The sequence below is a fragment of the Schistocerca nitens genome, chromosome 7, assembly GCF_023898315.1.
Source record: "Schistocerca nitens isolate TAMUIC-IGC-003100 chromosome 7, iqSchNite1.1, whole genome shotgun sequence".
NCBI classification, from domain to species: Eukaryota; Metazoa; Arthropoda; class Insecta; order Orthoptera; family Acrididae; genus Schistocerca; species Schistocerca nitens.
In genome coordinates, this window is record NC_064620.1 from 198712736 (window position 1) to 198739335 (window position 26600).

Sequence of the window (26600 nt, forward strand, 5' to 3'; positions counted from 1 at the left end):
AATATGACTATTAAGGTAAATACAGTGTTTGTTCTCTATTAAAATCTTTCATTTGCTAACTATGCCTATCAGTAGTTAGTGCCTTCCTTAGTTTGAATCTTTTATTTAGCTGGCAGTAGTGGCGCTCGCTGTATTGCAGTAGTTCGAGTAACGAAGATTTTTGTGAGGTAAGTGATTTGTGAAACGTATAGGTTAATATTAGACAGGGCCATTCTTTTGTAAGGATTATTGAAAGTCAGATTGCGTTGCGCTAAAAAAAATATTGTGTGTCAGTTAAAGCACAGTCTTGTATAATTCTTCAAAAATGGGACGTTTCACTTTCTCTATCTCTTCTCTGCAGTTTGCGTTGGCAGCGTGTATAGCTGAACGACGACTGTCGGTAGTGGTTTTCTGTCGATTCTGATGAGAACGAACTTATCACTGAAGTGGTCACAGTACCTCACTCACTGCCCCACCCCTATTCACAACGAATCCTACTCCCGTCATAAAATTTTATGCTGCTGTTGACATTACGCTATACTCATCTGACGAGAAATCCTGTTAGTCTTTCCATTTCATCTCACTGATCCATACTATATCTAGAATGCGCCTTAGCATTTTCCTTTACAGATTTTCTAGCTTCCCTGCAACGTTAAAACCTAAGACATTCCACACCCCGACACGTACAGCGTTATCCTTTCGCTGGTTACTCAGTTTTCCTAGTGGTCACCTCCACCTTGAAAGTCCTCTTCCGAAGATCTGAATGTGGGACTAGTCTGCAAACTTTTACCAGTGGAGAGATTATCAAACCATTCGTTCAATTACAGGGCACATGTCGTGGGGGTTCACAGAGTGTGACTGTAATGCAGTGGTTTCCATTACCTTCTGATTCTTCATGCCTTTTCTTTTGCCTTTATTGGTATTTTCTCACCCCTAGGACAACAGAGTGCCCTGAAACTCTGTCCGCTCCTTCGCCCTGTTTGACAACGCCATCGGCTGAATGAGGGTGACTTCTCATGCCGGAAGTCTTCGGCCGCCATTGCTAATGATTTTATGCAAAGTTTGAGCAGGGGCGGGATTTGAGCAGCGGGTGTGAGGACTTTTTATTACTAATCAAAGAGGCTACCCCTAGACCACGGGTGAACATAAGATTAAAACCGCATCGTTAAGAGAGCTAAAACCCGCCCCAGAGATGGAATTCCAGAAGTGTTTCTGGGTTTGGTGGAAGAGTTCAAATGACTCTAAGCACTATGGGACTTAACATCTGAAGTCATCAGTCCCCTAGACTTAGAACTACGTAAACCTGACTAACCTAAGGACATCACACACAGCCATACCCGAGGCAGGATTCGAACCTGCGACCGTAGCAGCTGCGTGGTTCTGGACAGAAGCGCCTAGAACCGCTCGGTCACAGTGGCCGGCTAGTTAGCATGGATTTATAATATTCAATGGTGACTATTTCGAAAAGGACAACGTTGATGCAGATGAATAAATAAATTATTTTCAGCAAACAAAAATTCCCGTTTTTTCTTAGAGCACATCTCGTATATACCGTGTTGGACAAATGGGTACTCACCTGTTGGGATCGGGGAAGTCGATGTAGGCAGCGTCTGCCGCATCCGCGAGATCCTTACCCATGCGATCCACCACCTCCCTCAGAAGCACATCAGGGAGGAGTGCCTCCTGCGAACAAACAGAAAACACTTTGTGGTGGACATCGCTCAACGTAGAGAGGTGTTTATTTTGAACAGTGAAGAAACACACGTTGCTAACGATCTAGAGGCTGTAGTAAATTTATGAAATTTAATCGCAGTGTCGGAATCCTTCTGAAATTAGCTGAATTAAGTGTGAAGATATTATCTACTGTTAAGGATGACTGGGACTCGAATCCGTATTTCCCGCTTGTCGCGAGTGATCGCTTCAACCATTTGGCTACCGGAGGCAGAACAGACACAAACTTCCATATGTCATAGCGTCTACGATCCCATCGATCGCAACTTCACTTGGATTTATGCTACACCCTCTCAAGGAGATAGACGTATTCAACCTTATTATTAGGATTATTGTTTTGCCTATCGAGGTTTGTTAATCTTGTTTTTAACAATGTCTGAAGAAAAAGACATTGGTGACGATCTTGAAACTGTACTAAATTGCAGATGTTCCTGTTTCGAATCCTGGGCCGCCACAAATTCTCATATGCCACCAACTAGTCATATCAGGAAGATTCTGCAGCTGCGAATTAATATCACAAACGAAATGTGTTATGTAATACCCACCAGAGGAAAATAAAAATTTAGTATCATGAAGCAATGGCTTCACATGGATTAACTTTTATTCACACAGAGAAGCTTGACACTGGCGGCCGAAGACTTCCGGCATAGGAAGTCACCCTCGTTCTGCCAACGGCCCTGTCAAAGAGGGCAGAGGAGCGGACAGATTTTCAGGGGCACTCTCTTGCGCTTGGGGTGGGGAACAGCCCCTAAAGGCTGAAGAATCAGCAATGATCAACGGCATGAAGATGCAGAAGGCAATGGAAACCACTACATTAAAGACACGTGACGTGTATCCACAGGACATGTGGTCTGTAATTGAAAAAGTGTCATGATGATCACTCCATTGGCAAAAGATTCCGGAATAGTCCCACATTCGGATCTGTGGGAGGGGACTACCAGGGGGAAGATGAGCATGAGAAAAACGATGAACAACCAATGAAAGGATAACGTTCTACGAGTCGGGGCGTGAAATGTCAGATGCTTGAACGTGGTAGGGATGCTAGAAAATCTGAAAAGGGAAATGCAAAGGCTCAGTCTAGATGTAGTAGGGGTCAGTGAGGTGAAATGGAAAGAAGACCAGGATTTCTGGTCAGATGAGTATACGGTAATATCAGCAGTAGTAGAAAATGGTATTACGGGAGCATAATTCATTATGAATAGGAAGATAGGGCAAAGAGTGTGTTAATGTGAACAGTTCAGTGTTAGGGTTATTCTTATAAGAATCGAAATCAAACCAAAACCGACGTCGATAGTTCAGATATACATGCCGACGTCGCAAGCTGAATATGAAGAGGTAGAGAAAGTATCAGAGAATATTGAAAGGTTATTACAATACGCAAAGGAAGATGAAAATCTAATAGTCATGGGGGACTGGAATGCAGTTGTAGCTGAAGGAGTAGAGAGAAAGGTTACAGGGGAAAGTAGGCTTGGGACAAGAAATGAGAGAGGAGAAAGACTAATTGAGTTCTGTAATAAATTTAAGCTAGGAATACCGAATAATCTGTTGAAGAATCACAAGAGGAGGGGGATATACTTGGAAAAGACCGGGTGATGCGGGAAGATTTCAATTAGATTACATCATGGTCAGACAGAGATTTCGAAATCAGATCTGGATTGTAAGGCGTACCCAGGAGCAGATATAGTCTCATATCACAATGTACTGGTGAAGAAGAGTAGGCTGAAGTTTAAGAGATTAGTCAGAAAGAATCAATATGCAAAGAAGTGGGATATGGAAGTGCTAAGGAATGACGAGATATACTTCAAGTTCTCTAAGGCTGTAGAAAAAGGAATAAACAATATTCCACTAGGTAGTACAATTGAGGAGGAATGGACATTATTAAGAAGGACAATGACAGAAGTTGGAAACAAAAACATAGATACCAGGAAGGTAACTGTAAAGAAACCAAGGGTAACAGAAGAAATACTTCAGCTGATCGATGAAAGAAAGAAGTAGAAAAATGTTCAGGGAAATTCAGGAATACGGGAATACAAGTCGCTGAGGACTGAAATAAATAGGAATTGCAGGGAAGCTAAGACGAAATGGCTACATGAAAAGTGTGAGGAAACCGAAAAAGAAATGATAGTCGGAATGACTGACTTAGCATATAGGAAAGTCAAATTAACTTCCTGTGAAATTAAAAGCAAGGGTGGTAACATAAAGAGTGCAGTCGGAGTTTCATTGCTTTATGCAGAGGAGAGAGCAGATAGGTGGAAAGAGTCCATTGAAGACCTCTACGAGGAGAAGATTTGTCTGATGTGATAGAAGAAGAAACAGAAGTCGGTTTAGAAGAGATTGGGGATCCAGTATTAGAATCAGAATTTAAGAGACCTTTGGAAGACTTAATATCACATAAAGAAGAAGGGATCGATAACATTCCACCAAAATTTCTAAAACCATTAGGGGAAGTGGCAACAAAACGATTATTCACGTTGGAGTGTAGAATGTTTGAGTCTGGCAACATACAGTGTTACTTTCGCAAAAATATCATCCACACAATTCCGAAGACTGCAAAAGCTGACAAGTACGAGAATTATCGCACAATCAGCTTAACACCTCATGCATCCAAGTTGCTGACAAGAATGATATACAGAAGAATGGAAACGAAATATGAAGATGAAGAGGTGTTAGATGACGATCAGTTTGGCTTTAAGAAACGTAAAGGCACCAGAGAGGCAATTCTGACGTTGCGGTTGATAATGGAAGCAAACTAAAGTGAAATCAAGCCAGGGTCCTAGGATTTGTCGACCTAGGAAAATAATTCGACAATGTAAAATGGTGCAAGATGTTCGAAATTCTTAGAAAAATAGGGGTAAGCTATAGGGAGAGCCGAGTAATACGGAATATGTACAAGAACCGAGACGGAATAATAAGAGTGGACGAGCAAGAATGAAGTGTTCGGATTAAAATACGTGTAGGGCAGGGATGTAGTCTTTCGCCCCTATTGTTCAATCTGTACATCAAGAAGCAATGATGGAAATAAAAGAAAGGTTCAGAAGTGGAATTAAAATTCAAGGTCAAAGGGTATCAATGATATGATTGGGTGATGACTTTGCTATCGTGAGTGAAAGTGAAGAAGTATTACATGATCTGCTGAATGGAATGGACTGTCTAATGACAACAGAGTATGGACTGAGTGTAAAACGAAGAAAGACGAAAGTAATGAGAAGTAGCAGAAATGAGAACAGCAAGAGAGTTAACATCAGGATTGATGGTCACGAGATAGATGAAGTTACGGAAGTCTGCTACCTAGGCAGCAAAATAACCAATGACGGACGGAGCAAGGAGGACATCAAAAGCAGACTAGCACTAGCGAAAAGGGCATTCCTGGCCGAGAGAAGTCACTGGTATCAAATATAGGCCTTAATTTGAGGAAGAAATTTCTAAGAATATACGTCTGGAGCACAGCATTGCATGGTAGTGAAACATGGACTGTGGGAAAACCGGAACAGGACAGAATCGAAGCGTTTGAGATGTGGTGCTACAGACGAATACTGAAAATTAAGTGGGCTGATAAGGTAAGGAATGTGGAGGTTCTGCGCAGAATAGGAGAGGAAAGGAGTAGGTGGAAACCATTGACAAGGAGAAGGGACAGGATAACAGGACATCTGTTAAGACATTTTGGAACTGACCTCCATGGCACTAGTTGGGGCTGTAGAGAGCAAATACACTTCCGCGACCGTTGTAATATGTACTGTTATTTCATCTTACTTCCAGTGTCATTTGTCAAGAAAGAGAGTGAAAGTAAATTTTGATGTGACGAAGAAGACGAGGGAATGTCCATTTTATGGTACTGATGAATTACGAGCAGGTCGTTGTAATTACGTGGTTGTGTTCCCGCGGTTGCGACGGTGCAGTGCGCTACGTGCCTTTGGTCGGTGACTGCTAATGACCAAGACGGTCTCAACCTGTATGTGTCGTCATAACTCACGTCAGCAGGCTGCTTCATAATTTGAATAAACTCTCATAAAAGGAAATGGCTGCTTAGATGTAGTGTCATAGATTTATTTGTGACACTCGTTTTCCACAACCGCCGACGTAATGCGTATTCGACACAATTTATTCAAGTTCCATATTATGTTATGAATTATAAGCATGTATCTTATGTGAGCACAGAAATTCTATTTTTATCTTCTTATGTAACGTCTGATGACGGGGAGAATGCGTGACGCCTTTCAAGACAGGTCGAGATGTGAACGATCTGGTAACAGCTGTAATATGTTGAAGGTCATCGCACCTCAGAGCAACGGTCACGCATAGCATGGAGGTGGCACATCTCCCTTGTTTTTTTTTTTTTGTGACTTTGATCGTGAATTTGTGGGAAAAGGTATTTTATCTTGCTGAAAAGTGACGTCAAAATAATGTGTTTTCCGCAGCTAGCGCGAAACTCAACAGCAGTCAACAGATGCAGAACTTTTAGAGTCGCCTTAATGCATTTTTTATTTGTATTAGGTATAATTTGCTTATTATGACAGTACTCTCTTTCAAGGCAATAGCGAATTACTAATATCTAGCCGTTTTTCTCCGAACATTACAAAGGTCCAAGGGCTGAGTCATTCTGTTGGGCGTAATAGTGGAATGTAGCGTGCTGGTTTCTGTCAGTACTGGTAGTTTTAAACAGTTGCATAATGCACTGAAACTGGAAATTTGCAGTAAGTTCCTATGCGACCAAATTGCTGAGATTATCGGTCCCTAGGCTTACAGACTACCTTATCTAACTTAAACTAACTTGCCCGAAGGACAACACACACACCCATGTCCGAGGAAGACTCGAACCTCCAAGGGGGGGGGGGGGGGAGGGAGGGACCGCACAAACCGTGGCAAGGCGCCCAAAACCGCGCGGCGTAATGCATGGTGTGTACGCTTCCTCGTCGAGGAATGATAGCTTGCCGTCATTACATCGTATGGGGTCGCCTACCAAACGTTTCTCACTTACTATAAATATCAGACGCTGTATTATGTCGCAAGCACAAGGTTATGTACTAACGAAAAGATTCTCTCTGACAGCCATTGCAGTATCTTCTTTAGGCCCCTCTAGTTACTATGTAGTTCTGTAAATTGCTCATTGAATCGATAACAGACATGTCAGATGCCACGTTTGCAGTTAATGTTTGACACTACCATCTGTTATTGTTGAGGATGGTTTCTTGTTTGGCCTCCTCTGCCTGCTATGCATCCCACAAATTGTGCTCAAAGTCGATAATAGACGTGCCTCTGCCACATTTACAGTTTAAGTTCTCCACTACCAAATGCTTTCAAATAGTCAATGAAAATAAAGATTAGGGGTTTATGTATTGTCCACAACGAGATTTTTAGTGACGAGGCACATTTTCGGACTGGATTTGAACAGGGCAGAAAATCGGCCGTTTCTTTACAAACGACCATCTTTATATTTTCTTCATTTAATGGAACGAAGGAAAACGTTTATTTCGATAAAGTGGGCATGAACCTTGACCATTTCGACTGCACGACGAGTGTCATATCACTGCGCCATCCCTTGGGTTAAATGGTCCAGAATTGTAAACCCTATCGCTTAATGAATGACTGTACTACTGCTATTGAGCATCATGGAGAGATTGCTGGGCAATGTGAGAAAAATTCGTGGATTGTTCAACTGCGATAGCTCTTCTTAGAGGCATCGCTGGATCACTATCAGAAGTTGGATGATGCTCTTGATCCATCCTGCACTGTAGATGTCCCCCTACGTGCCACGAAGTCTAGGGTTAAGGCAGTATACGATACCTCAATACCTCCAGTAGCTGACATTCTCCTCAGCATTGTCAAACTCATAAACGTACATAACTGGCCGGCCGGAGTGGCCGTGCGGTTCTAGGCGCTACAGTCTGGAACCGAGCGACCGCTACGGTCGCAGGTTCGAATCCTGCCTCGGGCATGGATGTGTGTGATGTCCTTAGGTTAGTTAGGTTTAATTAGTTCTAAGTTCTAGGCGACTGATGACCACAGAAGTTATGTCGCATAGTGCTCAGAGCCATTTGAACCATTTTCGTACATAACTGACGTCAAGACCGCACTTGTTCAACCACTAGACTCAGTGTTGATGGTCGTAACTGCCGGTGTGCAACATATGTACTGATATGTTAAGCAGTCGATTTACGATCCATAATAGCTATGAATCCTTATACTGCTTAGTAAAGAGACTATGAGAGATTCAGTGCAATGATTTATAGCCCCTCTCCCCCTCCCCTCTCCTCCCTGTCACAGCCAGGTTCACAACCCTCCCAATCCCCAACCCTGTCAATGAATGACATCTTACCTATGACGGAATAACTAAAGAAAGAAGACTAAGTTCTGTTCTCGACTTTACCCATATTACAGATAACTTCGCCACGCGTTCTCTAATGTGAGCTCTATTCCCTTTAATGTGCAAACGATGCTTCTCGTTGCACAGTTCTTACCGTGACTGACTAACTATTTATGACAAAAAACGTAGGGATGCGGCTACATACACGCCCTAACGCTGGCAGCGCATGCAAATATTGCGCTCCCGCTCTCTATCTCCGTGGTCCACAGAAACTCTCCACACTGAGTCAGTTGAGGCCCAGACACTGAGTCTGTCCTCTACCGGATCTACACAATGAATAGCTTTTAGTGAGAGTGACCAAGTAGAATGAAAGCTGCGAAGTTCGGACCAAGTTCGGAGTCTGCTATCAAGATGACTAAGCAGAAATTAAAAACTGCCGCAGTCTTGCTGCCGAATGACCAAGTTTTGCTCTCTGTGGCTCACCACCTGTGCTCGGATCACTGTACCCGTTCCTTCCCTATGACTAATCGCTGAGCAGACACGAGACGCAGCTTACAAGAAAAATTATTTGCAGTTAAGTTTAACCTCTGCTAGCATGTCCAAGAGGAAAGACTCAATAAGATTCGCCCTCGCCTACGGCGCAAAGGGCAACCAAAAACCACCCCTCTAATGACACTCTGGAGCCAAGCTCTCTGTTCCACAAGACTGCAGCCAGATGCCATGCACACTATTCTGTGTTGCTTACCTGATCTCCAGATTCTGGAGAAGATGCCATCAGGCCTGAAACCTCTTCTGCGTGCATTCTTCCGACTCTGGTTAAAAAATGGTTCAAATGGCTCTGAGCACTATGGGACTCAACTTCTCAGGTCATTAGTCCCCTAGAACTTAGAACTACGTAAACCTAACTAACCTAAGGACATCACACACATCCATGCCCGAGGCAGGATTCGAACCTGCGACCGTAGCGGTCTCGCGGTTCCAGACTGCAGCGCCTACAACCTCACGGCCACTTCGGCCGGCGACTCTGGTTAGACTCAAAAACAAGCTTAATTGGCAGCTACTCGTCCGATCTCCATTAGTGAAACCTAGCTTCACCCCTGTGCATTGTGCGTGATTGCGTCTAAGAGAAGGGAAGAGCTGTCGGTGTCACTGTGCACAAACAGGACCATCACCTATGCTGCCTTGGTGACACAGGTCGTCCACTCCCGCAGTTACTTAAACCGACTTCAAGGCACATAGCAGCATATCTACTTGGCTTCACTTGATAGCCGTTTACTAGACAGTTGTATGCATGTATTGTATGTACCTAGACACGATGGAGAGGCTTCGTCCCGCTGTAGCCCTCAGTGATTCACAACCCCAAAACAGGCCAGAGCAGTCCACCACCCGCTGCCGTCCCATATTGTACCCAGGGTTATTGGCGGTTCGGCCCCCAGTGGACCCTCCCTCCCCCCCCCCCCCCCGCCACCCTTGACCCGGGAAAGTCTCATACCAGGCGATAGTAGCCCCAAATGTTTGCGTGGTACGAGGAAATGGTGTTTGTGCAGCAATCGCAGTGTAAGTGAGGTGGAGTAAGGGGAACCAGCCCGCATTCACCGAGGTAGGTGGAAAACCGCCTTAAAAGCCATCCACAGGCTGGCCGGCACGTCGGACCTCGACACTAATCCACTGAGCAGATTCTTGCCGAGGACCGGCTCGCCTTCCTGCTCGGGAAGCAGCGCGTTAGACCGCTCGGCTAGCCGTTCGTGCTGCTAGACAGAGATTCACTAGTACACCGGTTCAGTTTCGGTTGCATTCTCTTCGGTTGAGAAGATACAGTTTCTTAGTACCCTGCCAACGAACTGCAGACTGTTCTTTGGTCAAATCTTTTCCATACAGGCTTTTGACCTATACTCTTTTCCAGTCACGGAGTACCTTCATTTACTGAAAGAATCTAAGTAAATTATGCTAAGTTAACAATGGTAAAATGTGTAGCACACTCTGTGAACAACTCGACAGGTTCTCCATCTGGCCTGTTCAAAACGACTGGAAATTATTACCATATCACTCATCTTAGCTGCTGTACGGCAACATTCTTTGATCTTCTCTTTCGAAGGAACATTTGACGACAGACTCCACTATTGGCTTTTCTGTGACTGTTTTTAATTGCATGCTCTGTCTCATGTTAAGTGTCTGCACACGGAATTTTATCCTTACAACTATTACCTGATTTCTTGAGACAGTAGGTCCACGCACTGTTTGGTTTATAGTTAAAATTCTTCTTCCTCTGCTTTTATGAGCTCATTGGACCATATCAGTCAATCATTTTCTGGTCATCTGCCTCAATAGGTTTTCTTCACGAATTGCCCAGTACCTTTTTATTTGTTCCGATCTTCTTTGTCGTTCATCATCTGAAATACCTTTCTTTTCTTTCTCACTTGCCTATTTTTGGTTTAAATCTTATATTTATGTTTATTCAGTTTCTTTAAGATTTTTGTTTTGTTTTGCAAATCCTAGATTATTCATATCGTCTCTGATTTTCTTTATACATCCTAATATTTGCTTTATGTTGCAAAGTTTCTCTATAGTTTGTCTTGATAATGTGGTTCCTGATGACTTCAGAATGTGACAAAAAAAGAGAGCCTTATTTCCATATGATATCTGCAATGAGCTCCATTTCGATGTATGCCACTTCTTTGGCACTATCCACCATTGTCCACCTTTTTTATATTTCTTATTTATGCATCTTGTAGCTACTCTTCTTTCTGTTTTTAGGATTTTGTCGATTCTGTTTTTCTCAATGACTTCGAAAACGATTTCACTTCAGTATGACACCTGTGGTTGAACCACCGACTTGAAATGTTTTAATTTAGTTTCGATTGACAGAAATTTTTTTGTATGTGGACTGTGTTACTTTTTGAGCTTTTGTCATTTTGATCTTTTGTGCCATGCTGGTTTCTCATCCAGGCTGTGCTTCATAATTTCTCTTAGGTGTTTAAACTGTTTCACTATTTCTACTTTCCTGTTATTTAGTGTTATCTGTTTGATTAGAAGTGGATATGCTATCTTTATCTCAATCTTTTCGAATGATATCTGGAATCGTATTTTTTGTGCTATATTTTGTAGGCTTGTTGGTTGATTTATGGCTTCTTCAATTTATTAGCTATCAACGTTAAACTATATAAAAAGAATAAGTTGTTCTCGGGTTTCCAGCCGCAGCAGTGGTTAAAATACCAAGAGCTTTCGTACAAGCACTCCTCAGCCATTATCAGGTGAAATGACATAACCAGGTTGTGCTTAGTCGAAAGCTTATGGCACTTTCACCAGTTGATGCTGCTGGAAACTCGAGAACATTTTACTCGATGTTACCACCGCGAGATCCTGCATTCTCACACATAAAAAAGACCTACAAATAGGGATCTACTTTCTACCAGACTGTGTGCTGTAGACGTACCTTGGGAGGGTGTTGTATGAAGGCGTTTGTACTCCCAAAAGCGATGAACGCTGCTCCCAGGAACAGCGGAAGCGTTGCACGTAACATGGCTGTGATGCGCTGAAACACACAAAAAGTTATAAAAGCCGTAGGATTTCATAAGTTGTGTATATCTCTTTACGTTATTACACAATATTTCAGTGTGTAAGGGAACTATGAGGGATAATCAGATGAAAGCGAGACAGATGGGAAAAATCTAAGTAAACTGTTCATTATTTCAAAAGCGATAACCAGAATCGTTAATACATTTACTCCGCTTGACACAAGACGGTCAGTTCTTCATGGGAAAATGTTTGCGGTTGCGTACGGAATCAAGGTTGTGCCCAAGCGCGCAATCTTTTTTCCGACACAATCGACGACGACGAATGTCTTTCTTGAGAGCTCAAAAAGTATGGAAACCTCGTGGGAAGAGATGGGGACTGTATGCAGGATATGCACGGACTTCTGAACCAAACTTCTGCAGCTTAATCGAAATAACAGGGACGCCAGTTCCTGCAAAGTCACAGTGACCTTTTTCCTTGACAGCGAGAACACGCTGTTCATTGACTTTCAGGAACACGGCGTCACAGTTAGTGCACCGTAGAACCTGGACTCTTTGCAAAAATTGAAGAGCGCCATGAAGTCCAAACGACCAGGAATGTTGATGGGTGGCATCATTCTGTTGCAGCATATTGTCTGCCCACATGTGACCTAGGATCTTTCGAATACTCTGCAGGAGGGTCGCTGAGAAACCCTTACACATTCTCCGCACAGTCCTCATCTCTCCCTATGCGATTTCTGTATTTTTGGAGCCACGAAGAAGACATTCTTGGCAGTATATTTTTTTCAAGTGCACACCTGGGTATAATCATGATTTCTTTGTATAATGAACCAGATTAATGGGGATCTTTGATCAATAGTACATTACGATAGCTAGACTGTTTGACGAAATTTACGTCTCCATCCTTTTTTAAGCTATTATTTACTTAAATTGTAAGTCTGAAGTACAAGAGGCGATCCTATGGAACCGGTGTATTGTATAGAAATAATACTAAAACTTTGCACTTTGTCAACTTTATTTTTTCTCACTTTTCAAAGAAGTTAATTATCCTATAATTTCCATTTGTTATATTTGATCATAAATGACATACATTTTCCTCTTTACAACATTTAATTACGAAACTAATTATAACATTTTACTATAGATTAAATCAAAAACTGTTTAATTTTCCGAAAGGAAGCTCATTTTTCCGTAAAAGAGTCATATAATATACAATGTTTATTATTTTGGCGACGTGGCATACCGTAATTTTCACAAAACTCTATTTAAAAATTATATACGGCAATGTATAATTATTTATTTTGTAAATTTTACTAATTTTAAGAGCTGTGTTTTTTTTGTAACTATCCATGCATGTGTGCAATAAAATATGTATGAATGTTAATTTGCCTCGCGGTGTAGCCGCGTGGTCTGCGCGGCTGCCTCCGTCGGAGGTTCGGGTCCTCCCTCGGGTATGTGTGTGTGTGTGTATTGTACTTATCGTAATTTAGTTTAGGTTAGATTAAGTAGTGTGTAACCTTAGGAACCGATGACCTCAGCAGTTTGGTCCCATAAGATCTTACCACAAATTTTCAAATTTTTCCAAATGTTAATTTGACCAAGTACTGGTTCTGGAACAGTATAGAACTTCTTGCTGAAATATATCGTTTGTCATACACTCCAAAAGCAATTTATTCTTTTCAGGGCTCATGTGAGACAGTCTTTGTTTGGACACGGATTTGGAAGTTAGTCTTTGTGCTGCGGACAGAAAGTGAGCCAAGTGCGATTTTTTACGTTGGAAACGGTAATTTGTTTTGAAAATGCATTCGGAATGTTTTACGAATTTGTTGACTGCCGAAGGAACTCCCTCGGCTAGAACATGCATTCAGTTTCCCAATTGTATTTAGAAGCATTACGTGCCATTGTGATTAGGGTGCTGAAAGTATTCGATTACTCTTAGTTTACCTACTATCAGAATTTAAAAATGTACCTGCTTCTTCAACAAAATGCATGAAACAGTACGCAGACACACAAAAGGCACATTTGGGAAAATCATATCTGGACAATCCTCAGAAAGACATCCTTGAGCTGCAAAATCAAACGCCACTTGAATCACAGTCTTGAATTCAGCAACATGTACTGGACTGGATTTTGTACCCAGCTGTTTGCTAGGAATAATGAAGCTTAGGAGGATATGTTGAAGCAGATAGTTGGTTGTGAATAACAAAATGCATTTCCATTATGAAAATTCTGTTCCCTTATTTAGTGTCGAAGTCACTGCAGAGAGTCCATGTAGAGTATGTTATTGCTGACTTAGTGCCTGTTGCTTCGCTTTCTTAGACTGTATGGTCTGCACGTTCTATTTTTTTTAATCGAATTTTTATGTTGTTATGCCGATTTCTCATGTGCAAATCTACACACAGTGTAAAACCAAACATCGTCGTAGTTATAGCTTCAAAACTGCCTTAATAGAGATATTTTCAAAAAAACATTTCATCTCTTATTTCACCCTATTAGGGGTGGAATTTCGAAAAATACACCCCTTTAACGATGCCTACAGTATAAGATGAAGACCCTCTCCAAATTCCAAGTTTCTATTCTTAGTGGTTTGGGCTGGGAGGTGATGAATTAGTCAATCACCACATTTTATATAAATAGTGCCAAAAGTAGTATATATCCAAAGAGCTTACACAATTTTTTTGGCGGAATGATCATAAATTATAAATCATTTATTATTGTTGTGTGCTTCTGACCACTGCAAGAATTACAAAGTAGTGTAGAGTTCAGGTTATTTGCGACACTGTCATTACCAACAGTAACGAAAAAGTGTTTTAAACTGTCTTTTCCCGTTTTCCTATTTATGCTGGCATCCAAATGTATGTTTAGTCGAAGATTGTCTTCAACAGCCTTCCTAACTTTCTGGCCGAAAGTTTTGTGCTGAAGACAAATATACAGTTTCTTTGCTAGGTGTCCACTCATCGAAAGTCCAAGATTTATTTTGTAACTGTGAGTTGTGTGTAAACTGGACCGAGGCAACTGTTGATTTTTCCCTCTATTTGGATTGTGTGGTGACAGAAGCTAGCTCATAATTAAGTCCACTTTGATCAGTGTTCCAAATATATGGCTACTCTATCTGGACTCTGGCAGTTTTCTGGTTTACTTCTTAGACGAAACGGGTCCCAGACTTGTTGGTCTTCCTGTACATATCCGGCTGTTATGAAAACAATGATGTGTCTATGGCACATCTTGCATTTTTCTTGACACGTGCAATGAAAGCTGCAGAATGATGTTCCAATGCCTTGGTCTCATCTCGAAAGTGTGTTTCCTCCAGGCCTGCAAAATAGTTGTCAACTCTGGCTATCAGTTCTTCGTTTGAAGTGAATCTTCGTCCACCAAGAAAAATTTTCAGTGTTGGGAAGAGGTGGAAGCCTGACTGAGCCACATCAGGTCAATAAGGCGGGCGTGGCAACAATTCATACCTTTGTTCGGGTAATTTTGCCATGGTGATGGCACATGTGTGCGGGTCCGCATTGTCTTGATGGAAGATGGCTTTATTCCTTGCTAAACCTGGCCTTTTTTGGTGTTTCTTTTGTTGCAATTTCTCCAGGAGATTAGCATAGTATCGCAGTAACTGTTTGTACAGTGGGAAGATAATCTACAAACAGAATCCCCTTCGCATCCCAGAACACTGATGCCATGACCTTTTCCGCCGAAGGAATTGTCTTTGTTTTCTTTGGTGGCGGAGAATCAGCATGTTTCCACTGTTTTGACTGTTGTTTTGTCTCTGGGGTATAGTAGTGCAACCACATTTCATCTGTGGTCACAAACCGAAGCTAAAAATCTTGTTCGTTTCTCCAAAAATAGGCCAAACATTGTTCTGATATGTCTATTCTCATGCGTTTTTGCTCCAGTGTTAAGTCGCGGCACCCATCTTGCAGATAATTTTTTCATTTCTAACTCTTCAGTTAAAATGTGATATATCCTTTAAGATGGCATCTGGCAAGCGTGAGCAATTTCACGCGCTTTCAATTGGTGATCTTCCACGACAATTTTGTGCACTTTTGCAATGATTTCTGGAGTAATGACAAATCTAGGCCTACCACTTCGCGGATCATCATATAAACTCTCCTGACCAAATTTAAATTCATATGTCCACTTGGAAACAGTTGAATTTGAAGGAACAGGTTCCCCCAGTGTATTCTGGAAATCGGCATGAATGTCGTTTGCTTTCGTACCTTTCTTTACAGGAACTGCTCGAATCTTAATTTTTTCCATCTTCGCAAATCACTACGCGGGAACAACAACAGAGCCACGTCACCCCCACAGCTCTCTCCCAAGAGCACTGACATGGCACGCGTTTAAAGGCAACAGTCCAATGAGTATCACGTGAACAGCTCGTTGCACTAGCGCTGACCTCTCGTGGTGATTCCGAGAACTTTTCAAGCCACCCGCGAACATTCACGAAATAAGACGAGTATTAAAATGTTCGTAGGAACAGATATCACGCATTCATATAATTAACTGGCCCAGCTGAGCATTAGATCCACCTTCTGTGTGGATGCACAAATGCGGTCGACCTTCTGTGGGAATCTTAGAGAGTGAACACTGAGGAAATGGGCTGGGACTGCGAATATGTAGCGCTCGATGGGAATTTAGATCGCCCGCGGGGCGTGCCGAGATACTCCACGTAGTTGCGATAATATTGTGTCCAGAATGGCACAGTGGTTAACGCACCTGCCTGGCGAGCAGGAGATCCTGGGGTCGAATTCTGGTCCGGCACACTTTTACACTCGTCGCCGCTGATTCCGCGTAATGTCCCGATACAGCAGACAGTAGTGGTCCCCTCCCCTCACTTTCCTTTCCTTTCTCCCCATCTCCAGCTTCATTATACATATAATGTACAACAGCTGCGGATTCTGCTTGGTGTCTGTTGTTTCGGACATATCCCAAGGAACAGCCAACATGCATTCATATAAGTACGACAGCCACTACAGAACTAGTTGAACGTGAAAGGCGTAGTGGGATACTGTTGTCACAGGCGAAAAAGTATTATTTGGTTGGTGCATTAGCTTGTAGCTTTATTCCGCAAGTTTAATAAACACCACAGATACACATAACAGTACGATGGCTTGTGGAGTACCTGTAGAGATGTAGATGTAGACTTAAGTCATCAATAATATATTACCTGCCGGCCGCTGTGGCCGAGCGATTCTAGGCGCTTCAGGCCGGAACCGCGCTGCTGCTGCGGTCGCAGGTTCGAATCCTGTCTCGGGCATGGATGTGTGTCATGTCCTTAGGTTAGTTAGGTTTAAGTAGTTCTAAGTTCTAGGGGACTGATGACCTCAGATGTTAAGTCCCATAGTGCTTAGAGCCATATATTATATATCACTCTTAACAATAATCCGCCAACGCTAGGGTAACGTCTTGACTCAGTGACTGCAGAAATCAAGTGGTTTTGAGGCCAAGAACTCATCGAACCATCTTCAGAGAGCATTTTCACGCGGAAACGAATTTTCTTGAAGGGTATTCGGTAGAGAGCAGAAAAAGTGAAAATCCGAGGGCGCAAAATCAAGTGAGCAAAGTGTATAGTGTTTTTTGTCAGTCTAGTCAGCCGGTGTTATCGTGTACTAGCATCACTTCACGCAGTAGTCCTGGTCGTTGTTCTTGGATTGCGTTTGCAAGATGTCTCAGTTGTTGACAATAAATGTCTGCCGTGATGGTTACACCTCGGGGAAGGAATCGTAGTACACCACACCATCGCTCTTCCACCGAGTGCATAACGTTACCTTTTGTGCATGCGCGCAGGTCTTTCCATGGGGAGTTGCTGCTTTTTTTCGGCTCACCCATTCTTTTCTTTTCTTTATGTTAACATAACGACATCATTTCTCTTCACCAGTAAAGATACAGTATAGGAATGGTGGGTATTGTTCGCAAGTCAATTGCTGACGAGCTAGCAAAGATGCACGTATTGACACCCGCAGATTTTTTTTTTGATATTTTCTTAGAGCAAGCGGTACACATACACTCGATTTTTCAACCTTTTCCATTGCACACTAACGTCGCACGACAGTGGAATGATCACAGTCCATCACATTTGATAGTTCTCGAGTATACTGACGTGGATCATCGTGGATTATTGCTTTTAAACGATCATCGCCAATCCCTGAAGATCTTCCTGAACGTGGAGAATCACTATTATCAAAACGATCCTCCTTAAAACGAGAAAACCATTTTCTTGCCGTGCTTTGTACAGTGGCATTGTCCTCATATACGGCGCAAACATTTCTAGCTGCCTCCGCTGCTGTCACCCTTCTATTGTGCTCGAACAGAAGAATGTGTCAGAAATGTTGCGATTTCTTCACTGCGCACTCCATTTTATGGCGTCCATAGCTCCACTCACTATGACAAAATGACATTAGCAAAACTGAAGCACAGATAAAAAAAGACAAAAGATAAATAAACCAATAACAACCGGAATAGCCGGCCGCGGTGGCCGTGCGGTTCTGGCGCTGCAGTCCGGAACCGCGGGACTGCTACGGTCGCAGGTTCGAATCCTGCCTCGGGCATGGGTGTGTGTGATGTCCTTAGGTTAGTTAGGTTTAAGTAGTTCTAAGTTCTAGGGGACTTCATGACCTAAGATGTTGAGTCCCATAGTGCTCAGAGCCATTTGAACCATTTTGAACAACCGGAATAACGGCATGCAAAACAAACATACTACTAAGTTATGCAACGAACTAATACTTGTGACATTCATAACCAACTTTTACGATTTGTAGCTAACTTCTTATGGGTATTAAAAGTTAGAACGTGCGAATACATTTGTTATTCAGAGGATTACTAATACATTCCTCTAGCGTGCATGTACTGTGTAACATGGTTGTCATATAAATTGCTTTTGTATTATTTCATTTTCTGCCACTGTTTTGCAATTATTTTATTTAGTGTCCCGGACCTTTGTGCTTGGGAGGAAGGGTTTTCTGTTTTCTCGCTAGAAAGGTTTGTTCTCAGTGTGATCTCAGTTGCTGTTTCTAGACGGGACGTAGCCTATGAGTCTCATTAGGAGGGGCGAGAATCCCCGGAGAGTTGGCAGTTCTGGCAGAAGTTGGGCTGCGGCCTGCTCTGTGTTGTTTGTTCGTAGAACTGGTGCCTGTCTTCGCTCATGGCAGAGAACACCGTGCCTTCACTGCAGTCTATAACGATATGTTTACGTAATGTGTATACATAAACATACAGTTATAAATGTCCCAGTTCGTAGTCGCTAATTATAACAATATGCTACTTTTGTGCTGTAACATATAGCTATAATCAGCGGTGGAAACATATTTGCGAACGCCGACCGTGTGCGGCTGTTTCTTGTTGGATCGTCTGATCAGTCGGAAGTTGCATTGCAGAGGAGAGTAAATGCCTATTCAAAATATAATTATTTTGGATAGCTCAACATGAAATTCCTAAGGGACCGTAGTTTATCATGCATTTACCAGTAGAATATGGCGCGGAGAAAATATTTCGCCGCATGCAACTTCCGTCCGAACTCGGCGAAAGAATTCGTGACTGTGAACTCTCTATTTGGCAGAAACATAAAGAAAATTAAATAATTTCATGAAGAAGTGAGACATAGATTCTATATTAAATGAATATTCCATACACCAGTTCCATTTAACTCTGAATTTATGGCAATTAATAGGCGAACTTACACTGCAATGAAGGATTTAACATGGATGCCGTTTTGACTGGCACTTCTCGTAATGAAAACAATTCCTTTGACGTTTTCACATACACGTCGCACAATAAATCTACTGCTATGCACTTTTAGTATTACACATTTACTTTACACTAAAACAATATTATTTTTAACGATCATAATACGGCGGCAAGACATGCGCGTCCGACACAAGTTACAGGAGACAAGAGAAGAATGAGTAACTGTTCATCGAGAATATCTCGTACCTCAAAAAAAAAAAAAAAAAAAAAAAAAAAAATGTGTAAAAGTGTTCTTCTTCTGTCCGTTTTTCGCGCCGCGGTTTTCAAAGTCAATAACTCACTGCATCTCTGACGGCGCTTCGACAATAAACAAGTTACGTCACAGGTCGTTCACCTTTTACATTCTCGCAACATTATTTGCTAACTGTAGCTGTTGCCGAGCGACTGCTTGATTAATGAATCATTTAAAATGATAAGGCAATCACATAATGTTACAAGTCCCCAGAGAATAACAGGGTTTGGAAGTTTTGCCTTTCCTGTGCACACATCAAAGGACGGGATGCTGTGGCGCCACATAACCAATGTGGAAAAGTCGGATGCTTTCCTCCTAAATTTTTGTGTATCCAATTGAATGAGTCGCCCCCACCACCACGCTTGGTTCGAAGAGGCTGAATAATTGAGAGGACACTTCTCACGAAGACCGTCAAAAAGAAAACTTATTTATGAGCATTTTGTTCGCCACGTGTCGGATGTTTTACTGCATTCCCCTGTTTTTTCATAAGATGAGAGATATTTTCGTTCGTCTCATTAGCAACAACTTTGAGTCGTCCTCTCCATAGAGATCTGTGAACAGTAGGGCGTTTGGAACTAAGATTCTTGGTGATTCGTCTCCTGGCAGCCATCAGCCATCAGCGGATGCTGATCGTTTCACGCAAGTTGATTTTCGAGGAAATGTCTCACAATTGGCGTAGCACAATCCATATTCTGGGCATCTCGATACTTAACTTACTGTGGCACGCAAAGTACTTTTGTGTCCTCCTTTTGTCTCGTTAAATTTGAATTCACGTGCTGCCAAGATGAGGTATTCTTGCGTTGTCTCGATACAGCGTTAGCGTCATTTTGTAATTTCATTTGAACTTTTAGAGAACTTCGCTCTGTGTTATCTTTATGTGAATTACGTCAGTGATCAAGAGCAAATAAATAACTGTTAATGTCGTACAATTTTTTCCATGGTCAGGAGGCCCGGAAACAAACAAAATAAATAAATAAATAAATAAACATAACCTATTGCATTCCTAAGCTGTTGATCTCACTGTGACTTTGTTTTGATTGTGCACAGGGGTCAAACTCAACGATCAGTTACTAAAAAATTACAAAGAAGGGAGCGGACAATGCACTTGTTCGTCTCTTGTGATTATAGTTTTGTTTACTGAACAGAGGCAGTGGCTTCAATTTCCGAATGGTCTATACATCTACATGCATGCTCTGCAAATCACATTTAAGTGTCTGGCCGAGGGTTCATCGAACTCCCTTCACAGTGCTCTATGATCCCAGTCTCGTATACCGCGCGGAAAAAAACGAACACCTATAACTTTCCGTAAGAGCTCTGATTTCCCTTATTTTATCATGGTGATCATTTCTCCCTCTGTAGGTCGGCGTCAACAAAATATTTTCGTATTCGGAGGAGAAAGTGGTGATTCGAATTTCGCGAGCAGATTCCTCCTCGGAGAAAAACGCCTTTGCTTTAATGATGTCCATCCGAAATCCTGTATCATGTCTGTGACACTCTCTCCACTATTTCGAAATAGTACAAAACGTGCTGCTCTTCTTTGAATTTTTTCAATCTCCTCCGTCAATCCTATCTGGTAAGGATCCCACACTGCGCAGCAGTATTCTAAAAGAGGACGGACAAGCGTAGTGTAAGCAGTCTCCTTAGAAGATGTTACATTTTCTAAGTGTCCTTCCAATAAAACGCAATCTTTGGCTAGCCTTTCCCACAACATTTTCTACGTGTTATTTCCAATTTAAATTGTCCGTAATAGTAATTGCTAAGTATTTAGTTGAATATACTACCTCAAGATGTGTTTGATTTATCGTGTCCTAAGTTCAACGGATTCCTTTTAGCACTAATGTGGATGACCTCACAGTCTTCGTTATTTAGGGTCAACTGCGAATTTTCTCACCGTACAGATATCTTTTGTAAATCGTTTTGCAATTTGTTTTGATCTTACTAGTCGATAAACGACAGCGTCATCTGCAAACAACCTAAGACGGCTGCTCAGATTGTCTCCCAAATCTTTTATACACACAAGGAACAGCAAAGGACCTATAACACTACCTTGGGGAACGACAGAAATCACTTTTATTTTACTCGATGACTTTCCGTCAATTATGACGAACTGTGACCTCTCTGACAAGAAATCACGAATCCAGTCACATATCTGAGACGATATTCTTTAAGCACACAGTTTCACTAAAAGCCACTTGTGTGGTACAGTGTCAAAAGCCTTCCGGAAATCCATAAATACGCAATGAATTTGAAATCCCTTCTCAATAGCACTCAGCACTTCGTGCGAGTGTAGAGTTAGTTGTGTTTCACAAAAACGACGTTTTCTAAATCCGTGTTGACTATGTCAATAGACCGTTTCAAAAATGGCTCTGAGCACTATGGGACTTAACATCTGCGGTCGTCAGTCCCCTAGAACTTAGAACTACTTAAACCTAACTAACCTAAAGACAGCACACACATCCATGCCTGAGGCAGGATTCGAACCTGCGATCGTAGCGGTCGCGCGGTTCCAGACTGAAGCGCCTACAACCGCTCGGCCACTCCGGCCGGCGCTTTTCGGGTGTTTTTCAAAGACACAAGCTACGCAACTGGTCTATATAGTAGATATTGAGTGTTGTAGACACCATGAATCCTGCAGGGCTGTACATAAATCCGTAAGAGTAATAGTGGGCGGAGATTTCTTCTGAACAGCACGTTGCAAGGCATCCGAGATACGCCCAATAATGTTCATGTCTGGGGAGTTTGGTGGGCAGCGGAAGTGTTTAAACTCAGAAGAGTGTTCCTGGGGCCACTCTGTAGCAATTCCGTACCTGTGTGGTGTCGCATTGTCCTGCTGGAAGTGCCCAGGTCCGTCGGACTGCACAATGGACATGAGCGGATGCAGGTGATCAGACAGGATCCTTATGTACGTGTCGCCTGTCAGAGTCGTATCTTGACGTATCAGAGGCCCCATATCACTCCAACTGCACACGACCCACACCATTACAGAGCCTCCACCAACTTGAAAAGTCCCCTGCTGACTTGCAGGGTGCATGGATTCATGAGGTTGTCGCGATACCCGTCCACGTCCATCCGCTCGATATAGTCTGAAACGGGACTCGTCCGATCAGGCAACATGTTTCAACAGTCCAATGTCGGTGTTGACAGGCCCAGGCAAGGCGTAAAGCTTTGTGCAGTGCAGTCATCAAGGGTATACGAGTGGACCTTCGGCTCCGAAAGCCCATATCGATGATGTTTCGTTGAATTGTTCGCACGCTGACACCTTTTGATGGCCCAGTACTGAAATCTGCAGCAATTTGCGGAAGGGTTGCATTTCTGTCAGGTTGAATGATTCTGTTCAGTTTTCGTTGATCCCGTTCTTACAAGATCTTTTTCCGGCCGCAGTGATGTCGGAGATTTGATGTTTTACCGGATTCCTGATGTTCACCGTACCCTCGTGAAATGGTCCTGTGGTAAAATCCCCACTTCATGGCTACCTCGGAGGTACTGTGTCCCATCGCTCGTGCGCCGGCTATGACATCACGTTCAGACTCACTTAAATCTTGATAACCTGCCATTTTAGCAGCAGTAACCGATCTAACAACTGCGCCAGGCACTTGTTGTCTCATATAGGCGTTGCCTGTTTGCATGTGTCTATATTTAAACAGGCAGAATACGGCGCTGCGCTCGGCAACGACTATATATTGAATGCACATGCCTATATCAGTTTCTTTGGCGCTTCAGTGCACATCCTTATTGAAATAGATATTTATAGATTAAACTCAGAATTCTGATTTCGCGCAGGTCCCGTACATCGATTTTTCAGAACGGACACAAATTGCTGAGTAACATTTCCAACAACACCACACGCTCAGATCCAGAACTTGCAACAGAACAATTAAGTCTACTGTAGGACAAAAATAAATGCTGCACCGCCCAGGTGCAGCGTTGGACATAAAAGCTAGGTGTAAATCCTTACAGCAACAACAAACTGATAGGAGGTAAGTGGCACCTGTCGTACCCTATCAAACGGTCTTTTTTCAGTTTTCGTCGTAGTTTGACACTAACAACAACAGTAAACTAAGAGGAGCAAAATTTGCATGGATACATCACATATCATTGTAGACACAAAGGAATTACAGACATTGGCTGCGAGTGCACATTGATTGAAATCAGTTGGGAAGTTAAGAATTTGTGCCGGACTGGGCTTCGAACATAGGTCTCCCGCTTGCTAGTCATGTGTGCTGACCATATGCCGCCTGGACGTAATGGTCATCGCTGGTGGACGGACTACCCTAGCAAGCTTCCCATTGAACCCAAATTCTAGGCATATCCATACACTGCTAATATAGTGCCCCTGGCCCTTTATCCTCATTCTCATGCACACCAGGCTCGAAGTCTTACGAGAATCTGTGAAATGTCGGGAGTAATGAGGAAAATTGGCAAGGGGCACTACGTCAGTAGTGTGTGAATAAGTTGAGAATTTTGGTCCGACAGGAGGCGTGTTAGGGTAGTCTGTGCAGTTGCGATGACGACTGTGACCGGATGGAACAGTGGTTACTACAAGTGCCAAGTGAGCGGAAGACCCAGGTTCGAATCCCAGTCCGGCACAAATGTTTCAAGATGGTACCGCAAAAGTCGATGGAGAAACGTAAGCACATCTTATTCACATTTCTCAATCCGAGACTGATAACACCTTACATATTTTTCGCTGCTGCCCGCCATTCTTGTGCCAAACTTCATCTCAGTGTACCATCTACATTCAACATCTTCAACTAATAGATGGTTATATTCGAATCTTTGCCTTTCCCTACAGCTTTTCCTCTGCCTCTAGTACCATGGGAGTAACTCTCTGGTTTTTTAACACACATCGCATCACCCTGTCATTTCTTATAATCAGTGTTTCCACTATATTCCTTTTCTCGCCGATTCTGGGAAGAAAGTCATCAATTCTTAATCATCAGTCCACTTACTTCTCAGCTCTCTGCTGCAGTACGACATTTCAAATCTTATTCTCCGATTTTTTCACATTGTACTATTCGGTTCCACACAAAATTGTGCTCTCTTTTCCTTTGGTAGTCTTGGTCTGCTTACTTTATCCGCCATGCATTATTTTGCTTCTACGGGTGGCAGCGATCTTGGCTTTACCTGTGATTCAGAATACCGATCTTAAGTCATTTCTGCGGATATATTCAGAACCCATGTTGGTTTTGATGCAGATGTTTATTTTGTTTCAGGTAAACCATAATATCTTAACTAAAAATTTGTAAAATTTGTTCCATTTCATCGTTGCTGCTTGCCAGTGTATGATTTCAGATAAAAATACAGACTTAGCTGCGGAGGTTTTTACTGTCGAATATGAATGACGTGCTTCGCCGGTGATAGGCGTATTCAGATTAGTGACTTGGTTCTATAATCTGAAGATGCCTACTGCAGAGAAAACGCGCCACTGAGATCTGAAAATATTATCTTTTTTATCTTAAAAAATTGTAGTAGCATTTCGTCAAAAACATACGTATAAACGATACAGCATCAGTTCAGCTTCCTTTTTATACAGGAGCATGACTTGTCTCTTCCAGCCAAGGGAACATATTTCTGCTCGAGTAATCTGTGCTAAATTGTGAAGAAGTATGTAGCTACTGCACTAGAAAATTCTGTATAGAACTGAATAGATACTCTGTCATACACTGGAGTCTTCCTTAGATTACATTTACGTTGCTTTTCACCACCATAACTTATTATCTTATCACTCATTGGTTCCTTATCTCTGAACACTCAGTTTAGGATTATGTACTATTTCTATGATTTTGTCTTTCAAGATACAGCGTACACTATCATCTGTGAAAATGCTACCCTACAAACGACGTCCCGAATGAAAGCAAACTAGTGGCTGTGTGGAACAGTGTCAATGATGCAGAGAGGTTGAGTAAACGTTGATGCGGCAGTGCCCTCTTTTGGGTCGAGAAGAAGAATAATATTTCTCAGAACTCGTTCAGTGAAGACCCTTCAACGACTTCGGTTGGCCTGGTTTAATTTATCGCTAACAGTATCAGCGTGTGAATGTCTTTGGACAAGACCAATTGATTGGTCTCCAGAGATTAATGAATAAATAATTGAACCAACACCTTCTAAACCGGCCAATTATCATCACTCCGAAAACAAGGAAAATGGATGTACCATTCAGTGACACTGGGCAGCTGTATAAATGGAAGCTACGACTAATGGATCACGCAGTCTAGTCGTAACAAGACTTGATTTCATCCTTTTGGCTGTAAGGGACATTCACGGCGATGGTGTGCAATGATTCTGCAGCCATCAGCCTGATGAGCTGAGTCGTGGTACATACACAAGAAAACGAGCTATTGACAAACAATATTTACAAAACATCGTTATTGTAAAACACTTGAAACACAAGTGTATTCTCACGAAGTGATGAGTGTTATCGACAGGAATTTCAAACGGATTCCATATTTTTAGACTTCATAAGGCTTTTCAGACCGTTCTCCACACATGAATTCTAATGAAACTACGTGCTTACGAAGTATCGTCTAAGTTGTGCAACTGAATTCTTGATTTACTCTCAGAAAGGTCACAGATCGCAGTAATTGACGGAAACTCATCGAGTATAAGAGAAGTGATTCCGGCGATTCCACAGGAAGATTTATAGGCCCTCTGCTATTCCTAATCCATCGTATTTAAACCAATTATGAGACAATCTCAGCAGTCCTTTTGAACTGTTTGCGTATGTTGCTGTCATTTACTGTCTGAGGGGATCAAAAGGCACAACGATTTAGGCAAGATATCTTTATGATACGAAAAGTGCCAACTGACTGACTAATGAAAAGAGAGAAGTCATCCACATGAGTACCAAAAATAATCCGTTAAATCACAAGTCTAAAGGCTGACAATTCAATTAAATACTTAGGGATTACAGTTAAGAATAACTTAAACTGGAACGATAACACAAAAAATGTTTCACTGAAAGCGAACCAAAGACGGCGTTTTATTGGCAGAACACTTAAAAGATGCAACACGTCTATACTTGTTAGCCCTCTTCTGGATTATTTCCGCCTGGTATGGGATCCGCTTCAGATAGGAATGGAGGAGATAGAGAAAGTCCATACAAGGG

At 42.3% G+C, this 26600-nt stretch overlaps 1 protein-coding gene across 1 annotated transcript in view; it reads right to left on the minus strand.

The window, feature by feature from the left end:
• LOC126195080 (uncharacterized) overlaps nucleotides 1–26600 on the minus strand; it is an 89895-nt gene that overhangs the window by 46812 nt on the left and 16483 nt on the right. Inside the window, exons 2-3 of the mRNA XM_049933541.1 lie at nucleotides 11445–11543; nucleotides 1556–1662 (exon numbers count right to left, since the gene is read on the minus strand). Coding sequence (XP_049789498.1) covers nucleotides 1556–1662; nucleotides 11445–11531 — 194 coding nt within the window. The 5' untranslated portion in view covers nucleotides 11532–11543. The remainder of the gene's footprint in view (nucleotides 1–1555; nucleotides 1663–11444; nucleotides 11544–26600) is intronic.